The sequence below is a fragment of the Felis catus genome, chromosome E2 (genome assembly GCF_018350175.1).
Source record: "Felis catus isolate Fca126 chromosome E2, F.catus_Fca126_mat1.0, whole genome shotgun sequence".
Lineage (NCBI taxonomy): Eukaryota > Metazoa > Chordata > Mammalia > Carnivora > Felidae > Felis > Felis catus.
Window position 1 is genome coordinate 51820627 of NC_058382.1, and position 27946 is coordinate 51848572.

Genomic DNA, 27946 nt, shown 5'->3' on the forward strand with positions numbered 1-27946 from the left:
GTAAGAAAAAAAAATAATGAGGGCACACAGTGGTATATTCAGTGTGATTCCAGTTCTGTCAAGAATCAAATATATACACATACATATTGCAAAAACTGCTGGCACAAAATGAGCCAGATTATGTCGAGTATTTATCTCTGAGATACGGCATTATGGTTGGTATTTTTAGAGTTTTCCGTATTTTCCAAATGTCATTCTTTACCATGGGCAGGAACATGTGTTGCTTTCATAATAATACTTTTTAAGGAGCTGAACAGAGAGCAGACTAGATCCTTCCACTGCACAATGTGGCACTTCCTCCTCTCCCACATCAGAAGAGCTTACCAAGATGTTCGGAGTTTATGCTGTGCTTAGGGAAATAATAGCCTCAATCTTGCCAGGGGCTTTTGGGGAATGAGGAAGCAGACAGGAAACTCAGAAACCGTAAGTGGTTTATGTTTAGCTCCCTTGTGGACTGCAACCTATAAATATTTAGTGGACAAAAGCAGGGGGTGTGCGAGAGGGGGACGGGAGACAAAAGCCCAGCCATCCACCTCTCCCTCTATCCCCCGTGCTTCTGACATACACACATGTGGTCCTCAAACTGGGTTGCCCTGATACTGTTCCAGCAATGCATCTCAGAACCTTGGCAATAATGGGCCCATGTGCATGCTTTTCCTCTGAGGATGCATACTCTGCCTGCCCACCAGAGTGTGGACTTGAGAGAGCTCTAAAAACGTATCATGCGATACAACTTGCCGTGTGTAAAGTGAGAAGGTTAAATGGAGGCTGTTGCCTAAAGAAAAACACCTATTTACTGGGCCATGCAAGACATTTGGCTCGTGCGGACATGTAAAGAGAGCCCGATCAGCCACTAAGCGGTTCTGAAATCAAGCGGCGAAACCCAGGAGACCGGGGGATGACCGCGTTGGCTTTTCAGAGAGTGTGCAATATTGCTAGGCCGTGGTCGGGAATAGCAATGCGATTTCTCCCCACTTTTGTAGTGTTCTGCTCATCTGTTTGATCTGTTCGAGTTCTGTTATGCAAAAGTAGGCTGCAAACACAGAAATACCTAGAACTGCCAGTGCAGAAGTGGAGGGAGGTGGTCCCACCATGCCACAATTCAGAGGATTTTCATCCTACCAGCTGTCATCCACTGGATGTAGTTCTATTTGCCAGTGACAAGACACTAAAGGGATTGGACACGGTCAGGCTGGAAAAAAGAAGGTTCAGGATGTGAGAATGATGTTAGAGCGATTCAACAGAGTAGTAATACGGGGTGTGAGCCCCCTCAAGTGTATTGTTTTGTGCGCCATGACTCCCGGAAGCAAAATCTACAGGGATTGAGTAATACACTCAGAGCGCAATACCCCAGAGCGCAATATAAATGGGACCTTCAGAACCATTAGAGTTGCCCCCAAACAGAATGGGCGAACTGGGGAGGCCATCCGTTCTCCATTTCCGTCTCATCAGTTTTCATCCTGGAAGGACAGAGCGGGAGCTGGGTTGGGCTTTCTGCACTAGATTAGAGGGTGGAGGACCTAGAACATCTTTAGGTCTTGAAGACCGTGAATCTCGGCTTTCGATGCTCTTCATGTTCATACCTTCTTGTCCCCCTGTGTGTGACGGCCCAGTCGGAGAGCTTGTTGGGGAAATGCAAGAGGAGTCAGAGTCCTTAACCATAATATTAGCAGGTGCAGGCAGGATGGCCAACCCTTCATGAGATGGCATCCGTCACGCCTCACACCCGAGGGGCGGGCACCATCACCACACACGTGTGTGCAAAACGAACGTTCTGCAAGCTCACGTGAGCCGCACACTTCCCGAAGGCTAGTAAGTACAGTCAGGGGTATTTTGTAGTCAATCCGTGTCCAGAGCCTGCTGTCTGCTCCTTGTATTCCTAGAAGTCTACTACGGTGCGCGGCACAAAATAAGCATGCACAGAGCATAACACGTTGATTTATGTGCTGAATGGAACAAAAGCTAAATGTAAAGCTTGTCAAACTGCAAAAATGGATACCATGAAAGGAACAGGATGTCGCCTTCCTGAGATGTATCAAAGAAGGAAGAGATGTCAAGAGATTTCCACCCATTCATTCATTCCCACACTTACGAACACCTTCCATGTGCCTGGTGCTGTGCAAAGGTGGGAGGGGGTCCCAGGAGTGTCCATTAAGGATCTAGTGTTGGGCCTCGTGGTGTCACTGTAAGAGAGAGGGCTTGATCAACAACACTGAGGGTGGAATTCATTTTATACTTGTTGCGTTTACAAAGAAAGTCAGTCAACTTTGAAAGTTTGCTGTTGATTTGAAACAGCAGGACAAAGCGCCGGGAAGGGAGCTGCTCTTTAAAAAGATTTTTTTTTTAACATTTATTCATTCTTGAGAGTCAGAGTACAAGCAGGGGACGGGCAGAGACAGAGGGAGACACAGAATCCAAAGCAGGCTCCAGGCTCTGAGCTGTCAGCACAGAGCCCGACGCGGGGCTCGAACCCACGGACCGTGAGATCATGACCTGAGCCAAAGTTGGATGCTCAACTGACTGAGCCACCCACGCTCCCCTAGTGAGGTGCTCTTTAGAGACAGCAGGTCTGAGGACGGAGAGGGAAAACATGTCAAGCAGACGGGACTGAACGTCCCTGTGGGAATCCCCATCGGGAGACCAGCCTCTGCCCTTCGCTTCCCCACAGGCCCGAAGATTGAACGTCCTCTCATCCAGAGCCATTCACTGCCACCCTCCCGCTGGGATGGGCTCTGCAACACCCAGTTCAGACCCTCAGCCGAGGGGTTTGAAGCCACAGGAAGTCCCGAGGTCTGATCTCTGAGGGCAGGCAGAGGAGAGCAGTGCTTTGAGAATTTGGGTATTTCGTGCCCTGGGGCAAATGCTTTCCAGTGAAGTCGTTGATCGCATCAGAAGGTCGGGCTCCTGTTCCTGTCGGGAGACCCGGTTAATGAGGGGCCTTCAATGAACAGGGATATCAGGAAAAGGCGCGCAGGCAGACCCCTGAGTCGTGGAAACTGTCATCTCAGATGAGGGCACTTACTTTCTGCCAGTCTCTGATGCACCTTGGTTCCCAAATCTCTGCGGTTGGGGCACAGGCAATATAGCAGAGGCACAAAGACGGGAGGAGGGATGTAAGCTTATACTGCCTAAGCCGCCACTTGGTACTCAACCCCAGGCAGAGCCTTCTCCATATACTATTTAATACTCAGGTCAATGCTGTGCAGCGGGTAATACGATCCCAACGTTAGAGATGAGCTGTCTGTTCAGAGTACTCGGGCCACCGTCCCTCCAGTAATGAGTGGTAGGTCCAAGGATCAAACTCCGGGTCTCACGGAGGCCTACACCTTGGCTCTCCTCTCCTGGCCACCTGGATTTACCTTGACTTAACATGAAGGTGGCTACCCTCATAGGGTAGGGTGACCCAATCTGCCTAGGGCACCTCCGGCTTATGCTTGTTGGATGGAAAAAAATGAATAATAGCATCCCCCTTCACTCTCAAAAAGTATCCCAATTTAGACGATACATTCTACGATCACTCCACCTAATAAGGTTTGGGTTGAAATAGATGCATTTATCAAAACCACAGCTCCAAACTGTGGGTACAAATTATAATTTGGCTGGAAATGTGAATCCGGCCTCCTACTATGCAAATGTAATCATCCAGGAAATCTATTCAGATGCACTGCTTGGAAGGCAGCCAGCCTGGAAGTGGTTCCGCCCCGCCACGATTTGGAGTCCCGAGAAGGAGACTTTGCCATCTGGTGGGCTGGACTGGCTCCCCGGCCAGGATTCCGGTCGCATGGTTGCTGGAGGCCAAGTCTCAGGCAACGTGGGAGTCTGTGAACGAGGGGATGGCCTGTGGCTACCCGTGATTTACATCGGTTGGGAAGTGGTACTGACAGGAGACACAAGACTTGGTATGATCCTCACGAGGGCTGGTTAGTAGGGTCACCATGTGCAGCTGGGCAAGTTGTACACTGCACAAAAACACTCAACCCCTGGGACAAAAGAGGGATGCTGTTTTGTATGTTTTTATTAGATGTGGCCACAAGAGGAGGCAGAGGAGAGGCTCAGAAAAACGAAGTGTATTATACTCATAGGTCCTAAAAATGGGACGCAAAGCATGCCGCAGAGGACCACATGGGAAAGACGCCAGGGTGGTTAGGAGGAAGAAGACAACGGCAGTGGATTCACTCAAGCAATGCCCTTTACTGGGGTCTCTGTGGAAATGCAAGGTGGGGCAGGGCGGGCAGCCTAGGATTGGCTAGTTAGAATAATTTCCGTGGGGTCTGGGCCGTAGGGATGGTCTCTATTTGCCTGATATCTAGCCCTGGGGTGATCTACGCAGAGGAATATTGCCTCCTGGGATATATGGACCAGACAGAGGGGGTCTGGCTCTGGATTGCTTAGTTTGCATATGGATGGCATGCTCCCAGCTGAGCCCTTTTTTATTTCCAAGATTGGCTAGCCCAGAGAAGGACGGGCTCCCCAGCCAGAAAGATTTTTTGAGATGCCAAAAACAACATGTAATTTACATCAGACTTGAAACATTTACAACGTGGATGCCCCCCCCCCCCCCCCCCCCCCCCCCCGTCCGTTGCCAGGGCTCCTGCTGTGCCTGCAGGAGGTAGGGGAGTGGGAAGTGATGGCCATAAATCGAACCCTTCCAACCTAGCTACCTGCCCTGCAGCTGATAATCATAAATCCCAGGGGGCCTGAGAGGACGCTGTATAGCCTGGAACTTGCAGGCTGAGGATCCTAACATAGGATGTCCAATCTTTAGCGTGAGAAGAGCAGAAAGGCCCTCCAATGGACTCTCTGCCTGGCACTATATAACTAAATAGTCTGTGCTCACCAGCACTTAGCACGGTAAGCCCATTCTCCATTTTATTGTTCATTTTTTGGTACTAACTTGTTTTTAAGTTTTTATTCATTTATTTAGAGATAGAGAGCATGAGCCGGGGTGGGGCCGAGGGAGAGAGAATCCCAAGCAGGTTCTGCAGAGTCAGCACGGAGTCTGATGTGGGGCTCAAACTTGCAAAACCGTAAGATCGCGACCTGAGCCGAGATCAAGAGTCAGACGCTTAACCGACCGAGCCGCCCCAGTGCCCCTCGCTCGCCACTTCATAGATGAGACCACTGAGGCTCAGAGCTGAAGTCTCTGTCCAAACTCACACAGCCCATCGGTGCTACATCAGGGTTTCAAATTCAGGTTTGCCCGACTCAGAGGTGCTCAGGCCACTTGTCATCGGGGGAAGTGCAAACCACAGCCACAGCGAGATAACACCTCCCACCTGCTAGGATGGCTGGTCTCAAAAAAAAAAAACAAAAAATAAGTGTTGGCAAGAATGTGATTGAAAAGGAGCACTGGTGCACTGTTGGTAGACGTGCAAATTGGTACAACCATTATGGAAAAGACTATGGAGGCTCCTCAGAAAATTAAAAATAGAACTATTGTATGACCTGGAAATTCCATTTCTGGGTATCCACCTAAAGGAACCGAAATCACAATCTTAGGGAGATATCTGCCGCCCCACACTCATAGCAGTATTAGTCAACACAGCTAAGACGTGGAAACAACCTAAATGTCCGTCAGCAGATGGACGGGTCAACAAAATGTGGTGTAGACATACAACAGACTATCATTCAGCCTTAAGAAGCAGGGATTCCTGCCCTTTGTGACACCATGGCGGAACCCGGAGGGCATGACGCTACGTGGAAATGAGCCAGACCCGGAAGAACAGATGCTACGTGATCCCACGTCTACCAGGGATCTAAAACATCCAAACTCACAGGAGCAGAGTGTGAAATGGTGGTGGCGGGGGCTGGAGGAGAGGAGATGTAGCAAAGGGGTCACGGTTTCCGTTACGCAAGACGACTGAGTCATAGAGATCTCGTGCACAGCATAGCGCCTCTAGTTAACGATACCACGTTGCATACTTAAAGATTTGTGAAGAGGGTAGGCCTTAGGCTAAATGTGATCTCAGAAAAAGAGAAAAGAGGGAGGGAGGGCATTTTAGAGGTGAAGGTGAAGTTGCTGGCATTGGTTATTATGAGAGTTTCGTGGGATGTATGCATTAAATTCATGAAGACGTATGCATTAAATACATACAGCTTTTTTCTTGTAATCACACCCCAAGGTTTTCTTTTAAGTCCCTATTCTCCTCTCCCTGGACGCTGAGCTGCCTCATGTAGGGCCCTCGGAGATGCTGTGCTCCAGCCCTTCCTGCCCATATGAGAAATTCGAGGTGGGAAGGGCCGAAATGGCAGGAGGGAGCTCAGGGCTCAGCAGTTCTGCTCCTGTGTGTCCAGGGCTCCCTTTGGAGCCAGCCTGTTTAGGGTCTTGTCCTGAATCTCCTACCATCTATGTCCCCCTAAGGCCCCACTTCTGTGTCTCCCTCAACCCCCATCTCGGGGCTGTCCCTCCCTACTGCTCAAACGAAAGTACGCCCTGTTGTTGGGCCCGCGAACACAGCATGAAGTGATACCAGACCGGCCTCCCTCTCGATCAGAGCAGAAGGCTGAGCTGCCACCAGCACATCATCCTGGTCATCATCCTAGTGGGACCACCTCCTAGGAGGAACTTTGGAAAAGCGAAAGTCCCCTGCCTGCCACCCTCAGTCCCCAAGCTGCCTGCTGTGCTTGGTGACGGACAGTCTGTAGGAGGCCCAGCTGTGCCGACCAAGGGTTTCAGGCCCAAGTGGGGAGCGGGGCTCATGCCTGGCAGCAAGAGTCATCCCTGCCAAATCCCTTCAAGAACACATCCCTCTGTCCCCAGAGGTGACCAGATTCTCAGAAGCTGGGAGGTGTGCATGGGTGGGCGGGGCAAGAACAGGGCAATGTCTGCAAGCCTCTGAGCTGGAAGGAACCAAATGGATCCAACTGTTATCAGGCTCTGGGGGCTCTTTGAGAAATACAGTACAACTATGGCTTGCGAGCGTAATTCGTTTCGGAAACATGCTTGTAATCCAAAGCACTTGTGTATCGAAGCGCATTTCAAGAACCATTGGCTCAGTTGTGATCACGTGACGTTTGGCATCATGTACTACTCGTATTGCGAGACATCGCTCGTTTATCGAGTTCAAATTTATTAGAAACGTTTGCTCATTTTGCGGAAACACTCACAGAACAGGTTACTTGCAATCCAAGGTTTTGCTGTGTCTTTCCTCTGCCCGCATCTTGTGCCCTAACATTCTTTCTACTCCATGTATATGGTTGAAAAGAAAAACAAGAAAATATTTACTCTGGGCAGGCACGGAAGTTTCCCCCCTTCACTGATGTAAAGTTGTAACTGCCAAATGGATGTGGGGTTGACCTTGTCCACACCCAACCAAGAAGATAAAGCAAAGAAGGGCTTGTATTCCTAGTCCCAGCCCTGGATTGCCCTCTGACCTCGTGGCTCCTCTCTGACCTATGTTCTTTGTTCTCTAAACTTCTGTTTACTGCTATTTCCTGCATTCAACACACGGTCACTGAGATCTAAGCAGTGGGCTCAATGCTTTGGATACAGAGGGGAATAAGATGTGGTCCTCTCCTTAAGGAGTTGACATGTGGTGGGAGATACGATAAGAGATTCTTTTCTTTTTAAATTTTTTTTTCAACGTTTATTTATTTTTGGGACAGAGAGAGACAGAGCATGAACGGGGGAGGGGCAGAGAGAGAGGGAGACACAGAATCGGAAACAGGCTCCAGGCTCTGAGCCATCAGCCCAGAGCCCGACGCGGGGCTCGAACTCATGGACCGCGAGATTGTGACCTGGCTGAAGTCGGACGCTCAACTGACTGCGCCACCCAGGTGCCCCTCTTTTTAAATTTTTTAAATGTTTTATGTATTTCTGAGAGACAGAGAGAGACAGAGTGTGAGCAGGGGAGGGACTGAGAGAGAGAGGAAGACACAGAAGCCGAGGCAGGCTCCAGGCTCCAAGCTGTCAGCACAGAGCCTGATACGGGGCTCGACCCCACAAACCATGAGATCACGACCTGAGCCAAAGCTGGACACCTAACCGACTGAGCCACCCACGCACCCCTAAGAAAGAGATGTTTTAAAAGGAGGAGAGTCAGAGGTGAAGGAGGAAGAGAAAGGAGGAGGAGACAGGGGAGAGGAGCGGAGGGGAGAATCACAGCACAGAGTAAAAGATGGTTGGGTAGTGATGTGTGTGAGTTTGGGGACAAAGCAGGAGACATTTACCCTCCTCAGGATCTCCGGGAGGGCTCCCCAGAAGAGGAGGACTATGGAGGGGGCGGAGCTTGTTTATTGAGCACCTGCTCTGGGTCATCCCTGGGGAATCACATCACTTATGTTGCCTCCTTTGCCCCGCACTTGACCCCTTGAGGTGGACGTTATCATCCCCGACTTAAATGAGGGGAATCTGAAGCTCAGCCAGGTCAGGCGGTGGCTCCAGGACTGAACTGGGTGTGGGGTCCAGGAGTTGCAGCTTGCTCTGCAACCTCTGATGTGTCTCATTTCTATGAGATTGTCCCGATGGTCCCGAACAAAGAACTCCGGCTTAGTGACAAGAAGGCAGTCACTTCCGGCGGCTAGTACTTAGCCTTTCTGAGCCTCAGTTTCCAATTCCCAGCAGGAAAACCTTCTGTAAATTCGTGGATCTCTCGGAGCCTCCATTTCTGAGCCCGGCTTCATGATGGGAATACGATGTCGGGAGGGTAGAACGAGGTGTGTGAAGGGCCTGCAGTGCTAGACAAAGAGTGGCCGGGAAGAGATGTTCCCCTACCTTCTCTCCTCGTAGCCCTTCAGACTCACCCCCCAGGTAATGCGGGTTCAACTCTTGTCGCTGGTATTGCTGTGTGACTTTGGACATTTCTAGGACTGCTCTGTGCCTCCGTTTTTTTCATCTAGAGAGTGAGGAGGCCATGATGCAGACCAAATGAACTGAGTTTGTAGAGCAGTTAGACTGCCTGGGCGCACAGCAAACTCAGTGCAGGTGAGGCCGAATAAAGAAACCTACATTCTTCATCACTCGGCTCTACTGCGTCTCCACTGAGTGCCTCTGACATGAGCTCAGTGGCGGGAGGAGCAGAGGACAGGGTTTAAATATTCGCTCTTGCACTTGCCTGATGGGTAGAGCTGTGAATGGCTTGGAAAACCTGGATGTTCAGCAGCAAAGCTGAGGCCCGGGGAGCAGGGAGGCTGGAGTTCTCCAAGCATCCAGAACTTCAGGCCCTGCTAATGGGGATGAGCGATTATTTTTCTCTTCTGACACCTCTGACTCACAGAAGACTGTGTTAGTCATGCCTTGATCTATAGGATCCCACATACTAAACCCACGGGCTGTGATGTCAACCCCAACTCGGAACAGAGGGTTGTTATGATGCCATCCATCAGTGACCCAGTTGGTAGAAGGGAAACTTTACAGAGCGCTAGACCTCAGCAAGGGCTGCGTGTTAGAATTATGTATACTGTAAGTAATAGACTTTATACTATAAATATGTATTAATACTAAGGCTCCACCTTGGTTTTAAATAAAATACCTCATATTAAAGGAGGCGCCTGGGTGGCTCAGTCGGTTGAGCATCTGACTTCGGCTCAGGTCGTGATCTCATGGTTCCTGAGTTTGAGCCCCGCATCGGGCTCTCTGCTCTCAGGACAGAGCCTGCTTTGAAGCTTCTGTCCCTTTCTCTCTCTGCCCCTCTCTCCCCCCACCGCCTGTCAAAAATAAGTGAACTTAAAAAAAAATCCCATATTAAGATATTCTGAGCATTATGGGGGCCTTAGCAGTAAATTATGTGGAGTAGAGTGGGTGCTTTTGAAGGATGATACGTATTGGTGGTTCTCAATGTGAGCTGAATCAGAATCTTCTGGAAAGCTTGTTAAAACTCAGATGCCCAGGCCCCACCCCCCGAGTTTCTGATTCTGTAGATCCCGGGTGGAACCTTCTAGCAAGACTCCAGGTGGTGTGGGTGCCGCTGGTTACGGCACCACGTGTTGAGAAGCACTGATCTATAAAATAAATAAAAGTGGGAAATAAAGGTATTATCTACCAAGTCTTCCCTGGAATGTGTCTACTGCTTTTTGGGAGTAAAGAGAAGTTTCCCCACTTCCAACCTGAGCAGTCGATTCCTCCCTTTCTCTCATCCTTCAGCCGTGTGCCGCTGACGCTTCTTTGCTATGGAAACTGTCCGCACACGTATGTCAACGGGAATGCCATGCGTAGTTCAACAGGTGTGCGGTGACAAACAAGAAAAACCTGATTTTTAGAGCCTACTAGGTGAGAACGTAGAATGTTCTTTGCTGCCTTTGATGGCGGGTCACGTGGATCAGCCCCCACAGTTGGATTTGAATTTTCTCTCCTTATAACAATCAAGTCAACCGGATTGTTGAACAGGCAAATGACAGCACTGATCTGTAATCAGTGTTTCTAAACCTGTGTCTAAATCCCATGTGGGAATTCGTATTATCATAAGACAAGAATAAGGCTGGCCCGGGTATCCAGTGTCCTAGATTTTGTGATAACGTTCAGTTATCTTTCTCGGACTAAGTGCATCTATGCATTGATGAAGATGGAAAATAAACTGACGGTTCTTTGGAAGAAAACAATCTTGCTTCACCATTCACCCTAGGATTCTTCTTGGTACATTCACAAGCTCATTTTGCTAATTCTTTTCCATTCTTTGAGTATCTAAGTGGCTGTGGTTTCCATGAGCTGTGTAAAAGGGAGAACAACTTTTGGAAGAGATAAATGTAATCCTATTTTTTTTAAGTTTATTTATTTTAAAAGAGAGAGAGAGAGAGAGAGAGAGAGAGAGAGAGAAGGCACACACATGTGAGCGGGGCAGAGGCAGAGAGAGAGAGGGAGAGAGAGAGAATCCCAAGTAGTCTCCATGCTATCAGCACAGAGCCTGACACGGGGTCCGATCCCATGAACAAAGAGATCAGGATCCAAGCCAAAGTCAAGAGTTAGATGCCCAACCGACTTGGCCACCTGGGCGCCCCAAATGTAAGGCTATTTTTCAAATGATCTCAGAAATGGTCAAGTTAGCAATAGAAAAATCTCACCCTTTCATCAGACTTAGGGTAATGAGTGAACTTGCATTCTCTTTGGGAGGTGTCCTCAAACAGACTTTCTTTAGCAGCTGAAGAATTGGTCTGTGTGTGCTAGAAATCTTAGGACTGGAGAGGACAGAGAGACCAAATCTGGTTTCTGTTTTATCTATTCTCTCCCCCATATTTCCCCTTTAGTTCATACCTCTCGTTTTCTGTACATTTGAAAAAACACGGTGCACCAGTGTGGTCTGATCCCAGTGGTTCAGTGTTTGAAATTGGTGTTCGCAGCCTACTGGTTTCAGGCTACTGATTGTACTTTTAATTGTAAACTTATTTTATTAATACGGTTGCCTTTATTGGAATGCAAGCTCCGAGATGACAGGGACGATATATAATTTGTTCTCCTTTCTCTTTCTAGCGCCTCTCATAGTGTCTGATCCATTAGAGGCACTTATTAAATAGCCCCAAATTATTCACTGAATGAATAACTCAGTGAAAAAACAGAGGGGCCAAGATTCAAAGGATGAGTAGGCATCAGCCAGGAGAAAAGACAGGGAAAAGGATTCCAGGCAGTGGAAACTGCATGTGCAAAGGTCCTGTGGGTGATAAAGGAGTGGCGCTTAGGAAAGACTAAGCATTTTTCCAAATGGCCAAAGGTAGAGTTTGGGTGTATGATGAGAAACAAGTCTGAGGAGGAAGAGGTTATTCGTGTCATAAAGTTATCCATTCTTTGTGTCTTAGTTACTTGAGTCTCTGATGCTGATTTCTGAATCCCAGTGCACTGACAGGATCATCTGTCCTAAATTCCCATCGAAGGGGTAATCAGAATTTCAGCCAAGCTCAGTCCTAATTCCAAGGCACTGATAGCTGAAAAAGTGCCACTTAGTGAGTACTTAGCATGTACCAGGCAGTGTACTAAGCCCTTTACATAGATGCATTCATTCCTCTAATCATGTGTCTGCTGTGCCTGGCTTTTCTGGAATAGGATCTTACCTTGAACCAGCAGTCTCTTGCTAAGAGTCAGATTTCAGTGGCCCAAAACAGCTCCCTTTCAACTGCCGTCCCTGGATTTCTCATGGCTGTGCTCTGCCTGAAGGAACCTCAGCAGCCCTGGAATTAGGATTGAGCTGGCTGAAGTCTGTTCACCCGTATGAACCCAAGACAAAGCTATCGAAAGAGTAGATCAATGCAGCCTTGCAGACTGATGCCAAAGATCCTTGGTTTTGTCTAGGACTTCAGTTCCAGGTCAGCAACTCGAGTGCTTAGCTGGACGGATAAGAAGACTAACAGAGTGGCTTTGGAGTCAGGGAGACCTGAGTGTGACCCCCAGCCTTATCACGTACAAGCCGTGTTACCTTGGACAAGTTCCTTTCCCCATCTGAACCCCCGTTTTCGGGCATAAAAGGGAAATAAAAGTATTTACTCTAAAAGCGGTTTGAGGATTTAACGAAGCACGTAAGCACAGTGCCTGGCATATGGGGAGACAAGGGGACTGTCAGCTGCTGTACTGGCTGTATCTCCAGCCACAGGGGAGAGCAGAGGCTTGCTGTGGAATTCTTACGCTCTAGAGAGAGAAAGGAAAAGAAATTAAAAACAAGTACATGCAGATCTCTATTTGCTGCTGTTGCTGGGAGAATGGATTGTCTTGTTCACTGTATGTTCTGGGTCTGCAGGTAAATTGCAAAATCCTTTTTATTGAAAATTCATTCCGCCTTCCACAAATGTTTATTGAGTCCGTGCTATTTGCTAGGCACGTGGGAGAAACGAGGATAAATTAGAGGCACTCATCTTGGGAGTTGGAGGAAGGAGAGTAGCACACATTGTGCTCAAATACAGAGTGCTGAGTATTATTTACTTAGATCATTGAGGATCTTGCAAGGGCCTCTCATTGCCTTAGTGAATTAATAGAGAGCTCAAGCGGCGGGGGGGGGGGGGGGGGGTGCTACAAACAGGTGTCCACTGAATTTGGTTTTCCACCCATTGTTATTTACATAAGAATATGTTATCATATAATATCGTGTAGAATACTTGCATGTTTTGCTATTTACATTAATTATATATTATATGACTATATAATATTATTTTATTATCATACTAATATTTTACAAATGGAGTATTATATACTAAAATTACTATTTATATACATGTACGTTTATATAATACTGATTATACATATACTAATTATATATTCTAATTATACATATTTTTATTTCTGCATTTTATATTATGTAAAATACTCATAGATGCTATATAAATATATAAGTAACCCAGTTACTTATAACGTCTCAGTTTGCTACCACACGTTTCTTTTTATTTAAAGTGGAAACGGTGGGGCACCTGGGGGGCTGTTAGTTAAGCGTCCGACTTTGGCTCGGGTCATGATCTTGCGGTTTGTGAGTTCAAGCCCCACATCAGGCTCTGTGCTGACAGCTCAGAGCCTGGAGCCTGCTTCGGATTCTGTGGCTCCCTCTCTCTCTCTGCCCCTCTCCCACTTGTGCTCTGTCTCTCTCCCTCTCTCAGAAAATGAACAAACGTTCAAAAAAAATTAAAAAAAATAAAATGGAAATGGTAAAGTTCTGCTTGGGTGAGATACTAGATACATTAATCGAATCTGTGCTCTACTCCTACTCTGCAATGCTAAAGGACGTAGCGATCTGCAAACTGATGAGGGACTTCCCTGTCACATCACATTCCGGTTTCTCATGCATTCATTCATCAGGTGTTACCAAATCCGTTTTATGTGTCAGGCTCTGCCCTGAGCACTGGGGTACAGAGCCAGATATATGGCGCGGTCCCTGGCCTCATGGGGCTCACAGACAGATCAGTTAGCAGCCGCAGAAAGCCATGGTGGCCGCTGTCCCAGAGGAAGGAACCCCAGGTCTATGGTAGCACTAAAGGAGGCACCAGGGGAAGGTGGAGGCAAGCGCCTGGGGAGGTTTTCTAGAAGAGGAGTTGCCTGGGTGGTGGGGGGCCGGGGCGGGGGGGAGGGGCTGTAGTCTGAAGAAGAAAGTGGAAGGATAGGCATGGATAGGGAGGGGACAGCCTGTGAGAAGCTAGTGTCGATGCTCAAATAGCGTTACACGTTCGGGAGAATAGGATCGTGAATTTGCTGCTTCTGCTGACGTAATAATCACAGCAAGAAAACCTAACAGCACTCAAAGTAGTAGTGACAGCAAATACTGAGCATTCTAAGCCCTTGGATGCGTTATATCAAATCGTCCCACAAGAACCTCACATATAGCATTGCACGCTCCATTTTAAGATGAAAGACCAGAAGAACTGACATGTTACTCAACGTTGCTCAACTGGTGGGTACAGGAGATCAAAGTCCGCCATCTTACCCTACTGGCCTTGGACTGGGTGCCTAACCTCTGTGAACCTCAGTCTCCTCCTCATCAAAATTAGGTTCGAAGTTCATTCTGAGGACACCACGGAATGAGGGTCACACAGCACCAGGCTCGGCAAATGGCAATCGGGGGTGGATCGAGGGCCTTGTCTCGTTAGGGAGCAGAGAGTGGAGAAGTGGAGGGAAGCCATGTTAGTGAGATAGACTGGGCCACCTGCCAGAGGGCCGGCCCGTGGGATAAACCGAAGGGTGTGCTTTTCTTTCTGAAAGCTAGTGATAGGCATCGGGAAGCTTTGCGACCAGTCATGAGATGCTCAGGGTTGAGTTTGAGAAAAACCACTCTGTCCAGAGGGTGACGTGGACACAGCCAGGCCAGCCAGAAGGGTGGTGTCGTCATCCAGGTGAGGAAATGCAACAACCCAGACTACGAAGTGATGGTCACAAGGGTGTGGAATGGATGCAGTACACTAACTGGATGTGAGGCCAAGGGACCAAGAGGAGTCCGGCGACCCCCAGACTCCTGACTTCAGCCGAGGGACAGGCGAATGGTACAGTTTTCATCCACTGAGGCAGGAGGTACAGGAAGAGGAATGTTACGGGTTGAACCATGCCCCACCCCACTGATATGGGGAAGTCCTGAGCGCCACTATCTCAGAATGTGTCCTTATTCGGCAGTAGGGTCCTCACAGAGGTAATCAAGTTTAAATGATAGGACTGGCGTCCTTCTAAGAACGGGGGGAATCTGGACACAGGTTGGCGTAGAGGGAAGACCATGTGAAGAGGCCTTGGGAGAAGAGAGCCATTTACAAGCCAAGCAGAGAGAGCTGGATCAAACCCTTCGCTCGTAGTCACTGGAAGGACGCAACCCTCCCGACGCCTTGATTTTGGACTTTCTGACCTCCACAAGTGGGAAACAAATTTGTTGGCAGAGCCACCCAGTTTGTGGTATTATGTTACAACAGCAACCAGCAAATCAATGCAAGGAGTAAGTCATTTGCAGATGGCCAAGAATAATGTTTTGGATGAGTTGAATTCGATGTGTTTTTGGATAGCCAGGTAGAGACAGACAGCCCAGTGGTTATTCAGTACACAAATCTGAGGCTCGGTGGGGGGGGGGCCCAGAGATAGAGATTAGGGTGCACTGTTGATTCCCGATACTCCCACATCCATCCACAGCACAGTGTGACCAGTACATAATAGGAATTTGGAAAAGTAGTTGTCCGAGTAAAAGTCATGTTGGCCTAAGGACAGTGGGCAGGAGGGATCAACTAGTTCTGATGTTTCATCCCAGCACAAAAGAGGTTAACCCTCCAAACCCTGTCGAGTTTTAGAGGATTGCTGCACTGGTTGTTGATATTTCCACTCGCCAAGAAGGAGAGTCCCGTATTTGTTCTCTAAAATCAAATGAAAAAAAAAAAATATGAACCAAATACCAAAGCTATTCTTAGAACACAGAATGATAGCCTGTCTGGAGTCTTAGGTTCATGCCCATGTCCTAAAATGTTGACCTCCAAATCAGTAACAGGTCTATTTTCGGCAGCAGCCTCAAAATCTGCTTAGCTTAGAATGTCAAAATAAGTAGGCAGCATGGCATTATAGCAAATGGCAATAACTAGAAGTTAGGAGACCTTGCTTTGACTCTCAGATCTGCCTCTGAAAACTGAGTCACCTTAACCTTTCTGAGTCACCTTTCCCTCATCTGTGAAACAATGACGGGGTGGGGATAATTGGATGATTTTCCAGCTCTGACATTCTATGATTCTCTCAGTGTTGCCTTTCATTGCGAATGTTGGGAAGAAAAAAAAAAAAAACATTTCCAGAAATAGGCCTGCCAACCTGATTTAGTCCACCAACATGAAGGCATGTAATGAAGTGTTGGGCAGAGGTTACATTTCACAGGTGACTTTGGTAGAATAATTTCTGCCTCCTTAAGATGGCAGGTGGAAAACTGGAAACAGTACCTGGTTTTGGAAGGCACCTTAATTACCAGCAAACTGGGTTTTACTGGAAGATTTCTGACTTCACATGATCGCAGGATTTTGTCCAATGACTTACATATCTGACCCTGTTGAAACAGGACATGGAAAAACCACCCATGTCTAACTACATTTGTAATTTCTCTTAGACCCCTCAATATTTAGACCTCATGCGTTGGGCTCTTCCTCATATGCCTGGACATCCCAGCCCCAAAGGAGTACAGATGATTCAGATTTACGGAGTGCCTCATTTTAAGTGTCATGTGTTATGCCAGGTGCTTGGCCCGTGTGACATATTGCCTCATTTGACACACGGTGTAGCAGATCCCGTCACCGTATCTTCTCTGCGCTCAACATTGCTGATGGTTGTTGACTTAGGGCTTCCATCTGGCTGTGGGAGCATGCTTGCCTCCACAAGCCAGAGGTGCCTGGGAGTTACCTCTGTAGAAGCAACCCCCGACTGATACAGAGGGGAATTCGGGGGATCAAAATACTCCAGCCTCCTCACCATGTGGTTGGGATACCTCTGAGTGTATTCTACACTTGTGCACGGGGGTCCTCAGAGGGACTGAGTTCCAGTTACCCACTGGGTGCTGCCTTGAAAGCACACCCTTTATTGGCCGCCTTCGATTTCTGTCTTGATACCTGGTATTTCCTGTGGTCATATTCCAGATGAGGTACTTGCTCTCAAATCTTTGCGTCGGGGTCGGCTTCGGGGGGAATCCAAACCCGAACAGCTCCCGAGAACCGTATGGAGCAGGTACCATTACTGCTAAGGTTAGATGAGGAGCCTGAGGCTCAGTGTGGTTAAATGATAGTTGTTGAGTCTTGATACCGTGGCTTTGCTGGCTTACGTGGACTTTCCTTCACCACCCCTAGTTGTCAGCCAAGGGAGACTCTGTCCCCCCCCCCCCGCCCCCGGGAACATCTTGGCGTTTTTGGTGATCAAAACTGAGGGGAGCTATCGGCAGCAAGCAGGTAGAGGTAGAATAATTTGGTAGACATGCTGCGTAGGCACCTTACAAAGCCCAGCGGAGCCCGACAAAGACTCATCCAGCCTCAGAGAGGTCAATAGCGGCAGGGTTGAGAAGTCCTGCCCTACACCCAGCGAGACCGGTTGTCGGGCGGTGACCCTCCCGTGTGACCGGTGTCTTGTGTTTCACTTCCAGGGTCAAGCTGTGGCTCAGCTGTGTTCCACTGTCCCCAATGTGACTGTCTTTGGAACAGCTTCTACTTTCAAGCACGAAGCAATCAAGGGCTCCATGACCCACCTCTTTGACAGAAATGCAGACTACGTGCAAGAAGTGAAAAGGTAAGGTGTGTGCTCTAGAGAGGGCCAGGTTGGTCCTTGCTCTTCTGCCTCTTAAAAAAACCAGCGGTGCTCATTTAGACGAGGGCCGGTGATAGTAACAGTGATGGTAATACTAGGAAACATACGCCGGGGGCTTGGTAACACCAGCTCTGTGCTGAACACTTCATACATATGAGCTCATTGGATTCTCGCAACCCTGTTGGTACCGCCATGTGGAGAGGACGATACTGAGGAGCAGTGCGGTCGGGTGACCGGCCGGCGTGAAATTACGATAGCTGCTCTAACGCGACCTTAACGCAGAGAGGTTTATTTCTCATTCACTCACATACCAGACCAAGGACACGCGGACTCCAACCTGGGTGTGACCGAGGGCCGCCGAAGGGCCAACATGGTGACATGATCAGATTGGAGTTTTGAAGAGTGCAGAGAATGAAGGGGGGTGGGGGGTGGGAGGCTGCAGGCAGGGAGATCATGCATGTTGTTGATCTCCTACGGTGGGGAACGTTGGTTTGTAACCCGACTCACGATCCAGGAGCCACCGGCTATGGCCTTGTGCACGTCAACTCAGGGCATCAGGTAGAAAACCCAGCTGCCTTGAGATGATTTGTGGGTCACACCTCTGCTGCTGCCCTTCTCCACCCCCAGCTCCTGAGGGGTTTCAGAGGTGTCTCAGGGCCGTTGTTCTGGTCTTTTCTTTGCCCAGCAGTAAGGTGTAAGATACAGAGAAATTCAGCCGTCCGTCTAGCCTCATACTAAAGAACTTACTGCAGCCTGAAGGACTAGAGGATGAGAGGTCCGGTGAGGGTGACAGACTGAGACCAGATTAGGTGACATTTGGGGAGTTTTTTGGGAAGGAGAGCCTTCTGATGGTCTGGATTTTCAGATTTGTTTAAAAAAAATTTTTTTTCATGTTTATTTTTGAGGGAGAGAGAGAGAGAGAGAGAGAGAGAGAGAGAGAGAGAGCAGGGGAGGGGCAGAGAGAGAGGGAGACAAAGAATCCGAAGTAGGCTCCAGGCTCCAAGCTGTCAGCACAGAGCCCGATGCAGGGCTCGAACTCACAAACCATGAGATCATGACCTGAGCTGAAGTTGGCCACTTAACCCACTGAGCCACCCAGGAGCCCCTCCGATTTGTTTTTTTTTTTAATTTTAAAGATTTGCACAGAGTTCAAGTCTGTCCCGATATCTCCAGTAGGACATGGATAGAGAGCTCCAAAACTCGCTATTAGAAGTTCGCCACCTGTTTCTCAGATATGTAGATACTGCAGGCATATTTTAAAGACTTCCGGCATAGACTTTCGCCTATTTCCGTAACCCTCAGGTAGCTCTTCCTTTTGTAACTTGCATCTCTGGAGCTGTGATGGGGAAAACGGACTGCCAGTGTCCCTCCAGCAGTCTTTGCCTTTATCCCCTTAAGTGATATTTTGGCAAACATCCTTTCCTCCATTCGTACCCTGACCTGCTTACTACCAAGTGTCTCTGATGGGCCAGGTGCTGTGCTAGGGCGGAAGATCCGGCAAAAAACCACCTTGAGCGTCACTATCTTTGTGGAGCTTTGAGTCTAGTTGGGGAAGAGGGATAAAAACACTATTTTAAAAATGGATTCGTTTATGCTTTTGATACATGCTCTGATGGAGATATGCAGGCTGCTGGTGAACATATGCAGACAGGGAGATTAGACATAGCGTTCATCCAAGAGTGAGACTCGGGCTGAGCGTTAAAGGATGAGAAACGGGCCAAAGGAACAGCATTTCTGACTAAGTTGAATAGCACGTGCTAAGGCTCAGGGTCAGGAAAGACTTGGTTAAATTCAAGAATCTGAAAGGAGGCCAGAGGAGCTGGAGGTACTACAGTGTGGGAAGCAAAGGGAAAACCAGGTCAGGAGGTAGCTACTCTTCTGAAAAAGTGACAGTCTGGGGCACCTGGGTGGCTCAGTAGGTTGAGCTCAGGTCACTTTGGCTCAGGTCACAACTTTGGCTCGGGTCACCATCTCCTGGTTTGTGGGTTCAAGCCCCGCATTGGGCTCTGTGCTGACAGCTCGGAGCCCGGAGCTTCGGATTCTGTGTCTCCCTCTCTCTCTGCCCCTCCTCTGCTCACGTGCTCGCTCTCTCTCAAAAATAAATAAATATTGAAAATATCAAAAAAAAGGGACAGTCTGCCCTCCCCATTTTCCATGGAGAATTTTCCCACCCCCTTACCCTTTATTGTCCTCGACCTACCTTCCTAGCCCCCGAGTCAATGATTCCTGCTGATGTCAGAGGAGCAGAAAGGGACAGCATCTGAGACCCACGTTCCCACCACCTTCTTTCAAATGCGACCTCCGACAATTCCTTATGTTTTTAAGCAGAGACCCTGGGATTCAATTAAAAATCACTGGGAAGCCACAGATAGGTTCATTCTCTCTCCCACCACCCCTGCCCTCAGGAAAAAATCCAAAGGAACAGGCACCTGCTGCCTGTTGCAGAACCAAGTAAATGCTTTGGCTTCATGGTAGGTATTCAACATATGCCAACAAGGTGAATTATAGCATTGTCTGTTACAGTGAGATTTCAGAACCAGCCTCCATTATCAACAGGAGGAAAACACTTCAGTGCATTATGCGACACCCACGCGCTTGAATATTATGCAGCCCCTAAAAAAAAAAAAGATAATTATGAAGATTCTGTCACAAAATGAAAAAATACCCACGGTAGCATATTGAGTGGGAAAAAAAAAAGCAGAATGCCAAATTCCAGCTACACTGTGATCACAGCTTTGTATAAATTCTTGGCGCATAAAGACAAAAAAAAAATGAAAGTGGTGGGAAAAAATATAACCACTAATATGCAGCAGGAGTAGAATGCAGAGTGATTTCTCTTTACTTTTTGGACCACAGTTATTGTTTGTTACAGCGTTTGGTGGTGATCCACCAGGAAAAAAAAATATTAACATAAAATTTCTTGAGATGCAAACTCTTTGTTTTAATTTTTTTTTTAATGTTTATTTGTTTTTGATAGAGAGAGAGAGAGACAGGGCATGAGGAGGGGAGGGGCAGAGAGAAAGACACAGAATCCGAAGCAGGCTCCAGGCTGTGAGCTGTCAGCACAGAGTCAGACGCGGGGCTCGAACCCACGAGCTGTGAGATCATGACCTGAGCCGAAGTTGGATGCCCAACCGACTGAGCCACCCGGGCACCCCAAGATGCAAACTCTTTTATAAGCCAGTCAACTGCTAAGCTGCTTTGAACCCGTTCTCAGCCTTCCAGCAGGCATTGTAAAGGGAATGGGGGCAAAGTGTTTGTAACACAGACCGAACCTTTACGTCACTCACCCCTTCTCTGTCTGACTATGCTTGAACCAAACAGAAGAGTGAGAAGCTTTGGATTCTGTGCTTCCAGCAGTAAGGACTTCCAAAATAGAGGAGAGAAAGACGAGAGAGATCACCGAGGTGGGCAGCCCCCAGCGGGGAGCATGATGGATGGGAAGCATCTAAGTAGGTAGAGGGAGGTGGGGAGCGAATCCCAGCAAGGTGCGCGGGCACAAGCAAGGCGGATAATTGCACCCGGCTTTGCTGGTCTCCTCCACTCTGCTGACCCATACGATTAGACCATCGTTCATGCACCTCGGGTGGTCCTGCGAGGGCAAAGTGCCTCGTTTTACAGGTAAAGAAACTGAGGCAGCGGAAATCGATGAGGTGTCATCACTCGGAGAGAACAGAGAATGTGATCGAGAAAGGATTCCTAGAGGTGGTATTGACAAGTAATTGTCAACATGTACTAAGAAGCCTCCTATAGTCCAGGGACGGTGCCTGGCACCCTGTGAAAAGCCTCTTGTGCACGGGGTACTGTGCTCAGCCCCCTGTGAGAAGCCTACTATGTGCCAGGAACTGCGCGCTGCCTTCTGTGCGTCAGACCCTTGTGTGTGCCACACACTTCTCTGGGAGAAGCCTGCCCTGCACCGGGCACCCTGCAATGACCTCATCCTCCCATCATGAGCTTGGAAGTGGTTAAAGTGATGGCACAGATGAGTTCTCAGAGAAAAAGGAATTCAGAAAGAGAAGCACTGAGCGGAGAGCCAAGGATCCAGCTGGAGATGAAAGTAACAATAAAGGGGGAATTAACTTCTTGGCAAAGTCAAGGGCTTCTCTCCCAGGAACGGCCCTGGTGGCCCTACCGCCGCTCAGGAGGGATTCTTCACTGGATCCACGTGGGCGGGAAGCAAAGAGGGGCATCCGTGATAAAGGGGCGAGGGGTTGGGGACCCAGGAAGGACAGGCACGGGAGCCTTCGATCAGCCATTCCCAAATATCTTTCTGCTGAATTGGGCTCAGAGCATCTCTGAGCTGGGGCTCTTTCTGTTTGGGCTTTGAGTGTGCCGAGATTTATGACAACAGGAGAAAGCCCTCCCCCCCCCCCCGTCTGCTTCTGTGTAATTATGATTACACACACACAGGCAAGGCGGACACCCCCAGAGATTTTCAGCGGCGGGGGGCGGGGGGGAGGTGCTAAGAAATGAGGATGGCCCCTGACCTTCTGAGGGGCTGCCTAGCTCTGCTTGTGAATTTCACGATCGTTCCATTAAAAGGAGCTGCTAAGGTGCCCTTCAACTGTGAATATGAGTAAGGGAGGCCCTGATTCCAAATAGACCCAACTGAGTCCCATTCCGTCTAATCCCCTGGTTGGGCTTGTAATGATTGAATGGGGGTGGGGCACTTGATCCATTTTGAAATTCACCTGCAGGCTGCCCGGGGAGCAGCCCCCAGCTTTGTGCAGCCCCTGCTGGGAACCTGTGTGCCCACTAGTGGCAATGACGGTCACCAGGGCTGACCACAGCTCATCTTAGGAAAGCCGACTCTGCCTCTGGTGCCCTCACTTGGTTTCTAGATGTAATGGATGTAATGGGTCAAACCAGAGTCCCCCGCCCAAATCCCATTCCCTGCAGTGGCCCCTACAGTATGTTGCCTGACCCCGTGGAGCCTCAGTTTCCTCATCCATTATGTGGGGATGATGATGGCCCCTGGGTTACACGGTTGGCGTGAAGCGTCCTCAGTGAGGCGGGACTCAGGAAGCGCTCAGCACTGTGGCTGGCACCTCGAAAGTGCTCTTGAACGTGGGACACCTTGTGCTAGCAGGGTCAAGGGTAGCCAGCCTCTGCTCTAGTGGTTTCTGGGCTGGTGGCTCCACCCACCCTAATGGTTGTCTGGGCTAATGGTTGGGGTTGTTGACGTTTTGCAGTCTTTCGTTTATACTCTTCCCACACTGAAAGAATTCTCTTCAAGTTGGCCCACTCTGAAAAAATAAAAAAAGCTACTGTGGACCCAGAAGCCACCATGAACATCATGTTCCATGTGCAGAAACTCACCCAGGCTTCACAGAGGAGCCTGGGGCAGGTGTTACCAGCTGCATTCCCTTCCACAGTTGGGGACGCTAGACAACGACAGGCTAAGGAACTCACCTGAGGTCACACGGCAAGTAAGTAGCAAACGAAGTGCTAAATACTGAGATGAAATTCTGATTCCCGAGCCCAGTGCCCTAGGGCCCTAAGGCCACCCCCACACCTGCCCACCACCCCCATGTTAGTTATCAGCTGTGGCAGACACTCTTGTGTCCTTCTGGAAGGAGACGGTGTCCAGACAGGGCCTCCCGTTACCATGGGTGGTGTCCCAGAGCCTCCTCCTTGGGCCTATTCGATGCTCACTGCCCCAGGTCAGCCTATCACAGTGTCTTCTGCAGAATGCCTTTCCTTTGGCACCTGGCCGATTCCTCTCACCCATTAGCACTCAACAGAAGGACCATCTTCTGTCACCCCAAGTGGCTCCGTTGGAGCTATGGTGATTAGGTCTGGGCTGTCCATTTAGTCTGTCTTCCCTGGTATGAACTCCTGGATGGCAGGGATGAACGTGAACCCTCATCTGTGTACCCCCAGCTCAGCACACCCAGTGTCCGGTGTGACCTAAGCACTCGGCAAGGGGTTGTGCAGTGGTTGGAAATTTAGGACCAATGTGTAGGACCCTGACCTGGGGCCTCTCCTAACATCTAGCATGACAAAAAAGCAGCTTAAAATAGAAACCTCTTGGCCTCTCTGTTTGAAGTAACATAGTCTAACTCTGTGCATGTCTATATTTTTTTAAACTTAAAAAAAAATATTTTTGAGAGAGAGAGAGAGAGAGAGTGTGTGTGACTGTGCAAGCAGGGGAGGGGCAGAGAGAGAGAGAGGGAGACACAGAATCCGAAGAAGGCTCCAGCCTCTGAGCTGTCAGCACAGAGCCCAAAGCGGGGCTTGAACTCAAGAACCGCGAGATCATGACCTGAGCCGAAGTCAGACGCTTAACCGCCTGAGCCACCCACACACCCCTCTGTACTTATTTTTAAAGACAGCGTTTAAACCAGAATCCTTCAGAGACTGCATGAAATTGACTGCTTCCCAGAGCTGTTTGCTAAAGCAGTGCTTCCGTAATTATACTGATTTGAACGTTTATTAAATCTTAAGTTCGGAACGGTGAAAAGGCCATGGCTCTGGAATCACACTGGACCGCGGTTTGAATTGCAGGTGCACTAGTTACGTAAGCTTGGGCAAGGCGCTGCATCCGAGAACCTCCATTTCTTCCTCACAAAAGTGCAGTTAAAATGCCTGTCTCCTAGACATGTCATAAAGATTAATTCTGCAATGCCCGGGATACAGTAGAGCTCAGGAAGTGTGAGTTCCCTTTGAAGGAAGCACTCAGATAGCAATGCAGAACGCCGTTCTTAAAATGTTTTCCTCGTTGCCTTGCGTTCATTCACTCATCATCCACTCATACGACCCATCAGTACTTGCTGAGAACTAACACTGTGTCCGGCAGGATGAGAAGGGCTGAGGATACGACAACAGGCAGCACAAACACGGTCCCCGTCTCATGGGGCTTACATTTTGGCGGAAGAGACAGACAAATAGAATAATCGCAGCCCGTGATAGATACTGAAGAGTGTCTTTGGTACAGACGCGAAAACGCAAAGGGAACTGAAAGAGAGGCCATCTGGGGCTGCCATTTCAGGTGGTGTGGTTAGTTACAGCGTCTCTGGGGAAAGTCTCATGTGGGTTAAGACGGGAAGGATGTGGGGCGCCTGGGTGGCGCAGTCGGCTAAGCGTCCGACTTCAGCCAGGTCACGATCTCACGGTCCGTGAGTTCGAGCCCCGCGTCAGGCTCTGGGCTGATGGCTCGGAGCCTGGAGCCTGTTTCCGATTCTGTGTCTCCCTCTCTCTCTGCCCCTCCCCCATTCATGCTCTGTCTCTCTCTGTCCCAAAAATAAATAAACGTTGAAAAAAAAATTAAAAAAAAAAATAAGACGGGAAGGATGAGAAGGAGCCAGCTCTAAGGGGAGCTGGGGAAAGGCTGTTCAGGCAGCGATTCCAGCATATGCAAAGGCCCTGAGGCAGGAAGGTTTCGGGAATAGCTACAAGGTCACACTGCCCTGAGCAGTGAGTGGCAGGTGAGGAGGAGGGAGTGGGCAGTAGGCTATAGGTCGCCCCTTGCTGGGGTCTGTTCTGCATTTCCGCAGACCCAGAGGAAAGAGCGACGGGCCTAGATGGGGCAGCTGTGCCTGGCAGTTTGGGGCAGAAAATGGGCGCTCACAGGTGGAGTCCAGATGTGAGGAGCGTCAGGCAAGAAGCGAGCATTTGGGCCTGGGCAGGTCCGTCAGGGGTGCCCCAGAAAGTGTGCACAGCCCAGCGTGTGAGGGCTGCTCCTGAGCACAGGTGGGTGTCTTGCAGTAAAGGAAGGAGGTCCCGGGGAAACGGACTTCACGTAGAAGACTAGGTGGCTCAGAAGGGCTGGCAGTAGAAGCAGTGAAGGGTCCTACCTCCTCGGCAGCGAACACACTTGGCAGAAGAAAGACTTGGCAGAAGTGAGGAAGACAGGGGCATGGTCACCCAGCCCGTGAAGCAAGGTGGAGACCTGATCGCCGGGGGTGAGGCACCAGCCTGGAGCCCACCCAACCGTGTGTGTGCGTTCCAGCCCTCGCCTGCCTCTCGGGTCTCACCTCAGCACGCTCCCTCTCATCTCTACTCCAGCCAAACTGGCTGCTTCCCAGGCTTCCTGCTCACAGGCCTCCTCTCACCACAGGACCTTCACACATGCTGTCCCCCCCGCCGGGAACACTATTCCTGCCACTCTTTACCTAGATAACTCCTACGCTCTGCCTTTCCCCAGGGATGCCTTTTTGGGCGTACGTAACTGGGCACACTAGATTGGCACAGTCTCGTAGCACCTTTGTGGCATTAGACCCCAATCAGTTTCAGTCTGATATTCATTTGTGAAATATGGGTTAACATCTGCCCCACAAAAGTTCTAAAAGGGGAGGAATCAAATCTGTTTGGTCTCACCACTGTATCTCCGCTGCCTCGTGCAGCGTCAGGGCTAAATACTTAATGAACAAATTAATTATTAATAAAAAACAATAATGCTAGCTTGACTCCTCAGTAGCTGGCTTAGACCAGTGGTTCTCAAAGGGTGGAGCCAGCATCATCAGCATCCGCATCTCCGGGGAGCCTGTTAGAAATGCAAATCTTGGGGCGCCTGGGTGGCGCAGTCAGTTAAGCGTCCGACTTCAGCCAGGTCACGATCTTGCGGTCCGTGAGTTCGAGCCCCGGGTCAGGCTCTGGGCTGATGGCTCGGAGCCTGGAGCCTGTTTCCGGTTCTGTGTCTCCCTCTCTCTCTGCCCCTCCCCCGTTCATACTCTGTCTCTCTCTGTCCCAAAAATAAATAAAAAACGTTGAAAAAAAAATTAAAGAAAAAAAAAGAAATGCAAATCTTCGGGGCCGGCTCCAAAACCGACTGAAGCAGACGCTAGGAGGCGAGGGGGGAAGGAGGGCAAACTGCAATCCGTTGGAATGAGCCCTCCGGGAGATCCTGGTGCCCACTTCGGTTTTAGATCCACTGGCCTCATTCCCTATAGTGGGGAATTTATAAGTGAACTTATAAGTGGGACTTGAACGGCCCTGTCTTTACAGATAACCGTTCTATTAGGCAAAAGCTAAAACTAATCTTTTTTGTTGAGTCAGTGTGATGACTGGACTTTGGACTTGACCTGAGGGCTTTAAAGGTCACGACTCAGCTGTGCTGGGGCTGGGGGCAGTTGACTTAGTGTCTGAACTGTAGACATACACGTGCAGTTTCCCACTGGGGAAAACAGGACCCAGCTGTTGACTTGAGTGGCACTGCCTGAACTTTGTTCGGAGGTGAGGGTGGCAACACTCAGCTCTGTGCTAAGACAAGATAATCCTGCAAACTCACAAACCGAAGCAGAGCAGGGCCCAGCCACAAGCGGGTGCTGCGGGGCTTGAATATCTTCCCTAGCATCGCTGGAGCCTTCCTGTTGGCAGTTCTCTCCCGCATCATATCTTCTAACAGTGGAAGCCCACCGATGTTTGTTAAATGCATAAGTGAGTGAATCAAGGAATGTATACATAAATGAATGGAAGAAGGGATCAAGAAATGCTTCGTCTGCTTCATAGAATACAAATGTGGATCCTCTCTGTTGTGGAACCTTCTGCTGCAGAGAGGAAGATCCTCTGTATTTAGCCCTCTTCCTCAAAGATTCCATTTTTCATTGAACCCAGAGATGGAACGAATAGAAGTTTGTGAGTTAACTAACGGGTCTTTAGAGCTCCACTGAGGAGGCAGGGAGAAGGGAAGAAAAGCTAATCCCTGCTAGACGGGAAACCTCATGACGACAGGAACATGTTGCCTTTGCTCCCCACTCCGTCTCCGGCATCTCAGACAGAGCCTGGCCCATTACCCAAGCTCCACAAACATCAATTGTTGAGCAACTGACTTACGGAGTGACCGTTACGTGACTGGTGATCGGCCAGGCATTTCATGGGTCACCACAAAGGCTCGCTGCCCCTAACAAAGGAGAAGGCTGCATGGCATGGCTGGATGCAAATCTGGGTATCTGGCTGTGATGTCCATGCTTTCCCGCCTAACCCGGGCTGGCCCCTGGTAGCAGCCACCGGCCAGACTCTTCGCGGCCTCCAGGTTGTGAAATTCTTGTAGTTGCATCCGGGAAGGTAAACCCACCTCCCGGCCTTCTGTCCTATTTATGGCCGCTCCCAGAGCCCTTGCTGTTCCTGGTTTGGTCCCTAACATGAGCGTTACAGTATCTCTCTTACTTTGTCTTCACACCTTTTAGAATCTCTGCGGAAGGAGTGGACATTGTACTGGACTGCCTCTGTGGGGACAACACTGGAAAAGGTCTCAGCCTTCTCAAACCACTGGGAACCTATATTTTATACGGTAAGAGCTGAAGAGAAGCAGAGATACGGTCTGCAACAGGGGGCACTGCACCTGTGCTTACAAAGGCACTGACAAATGCC

The 27946-nt window shown here is 49.3% G+C and overlaps 1 protein-coding gene across 1 annotated transcript in view; it reads left to right on the forward strand.

Annotated features, from left to right (window-relative positions):
- Positions 1-27946, forward strand: part of VAT1L (vesicle amine transport 1 like) — a 149956-nt gene that overhangs the window by 45393 nt on the left and 76617 nt on the right. The window contains exons 4-5 of the mRNA XM_023246187.2: positions 17475-17617; positions 27763-27866. Of these exons, the coding sequence (XP_023101955.1) occupies positions 17475-17617; positions 27763-27866 (247 nt within the window). The remainder of the gene's footprint in view (positions 1-17474; positions 17618-27762; positions 27867-27946) is intronic.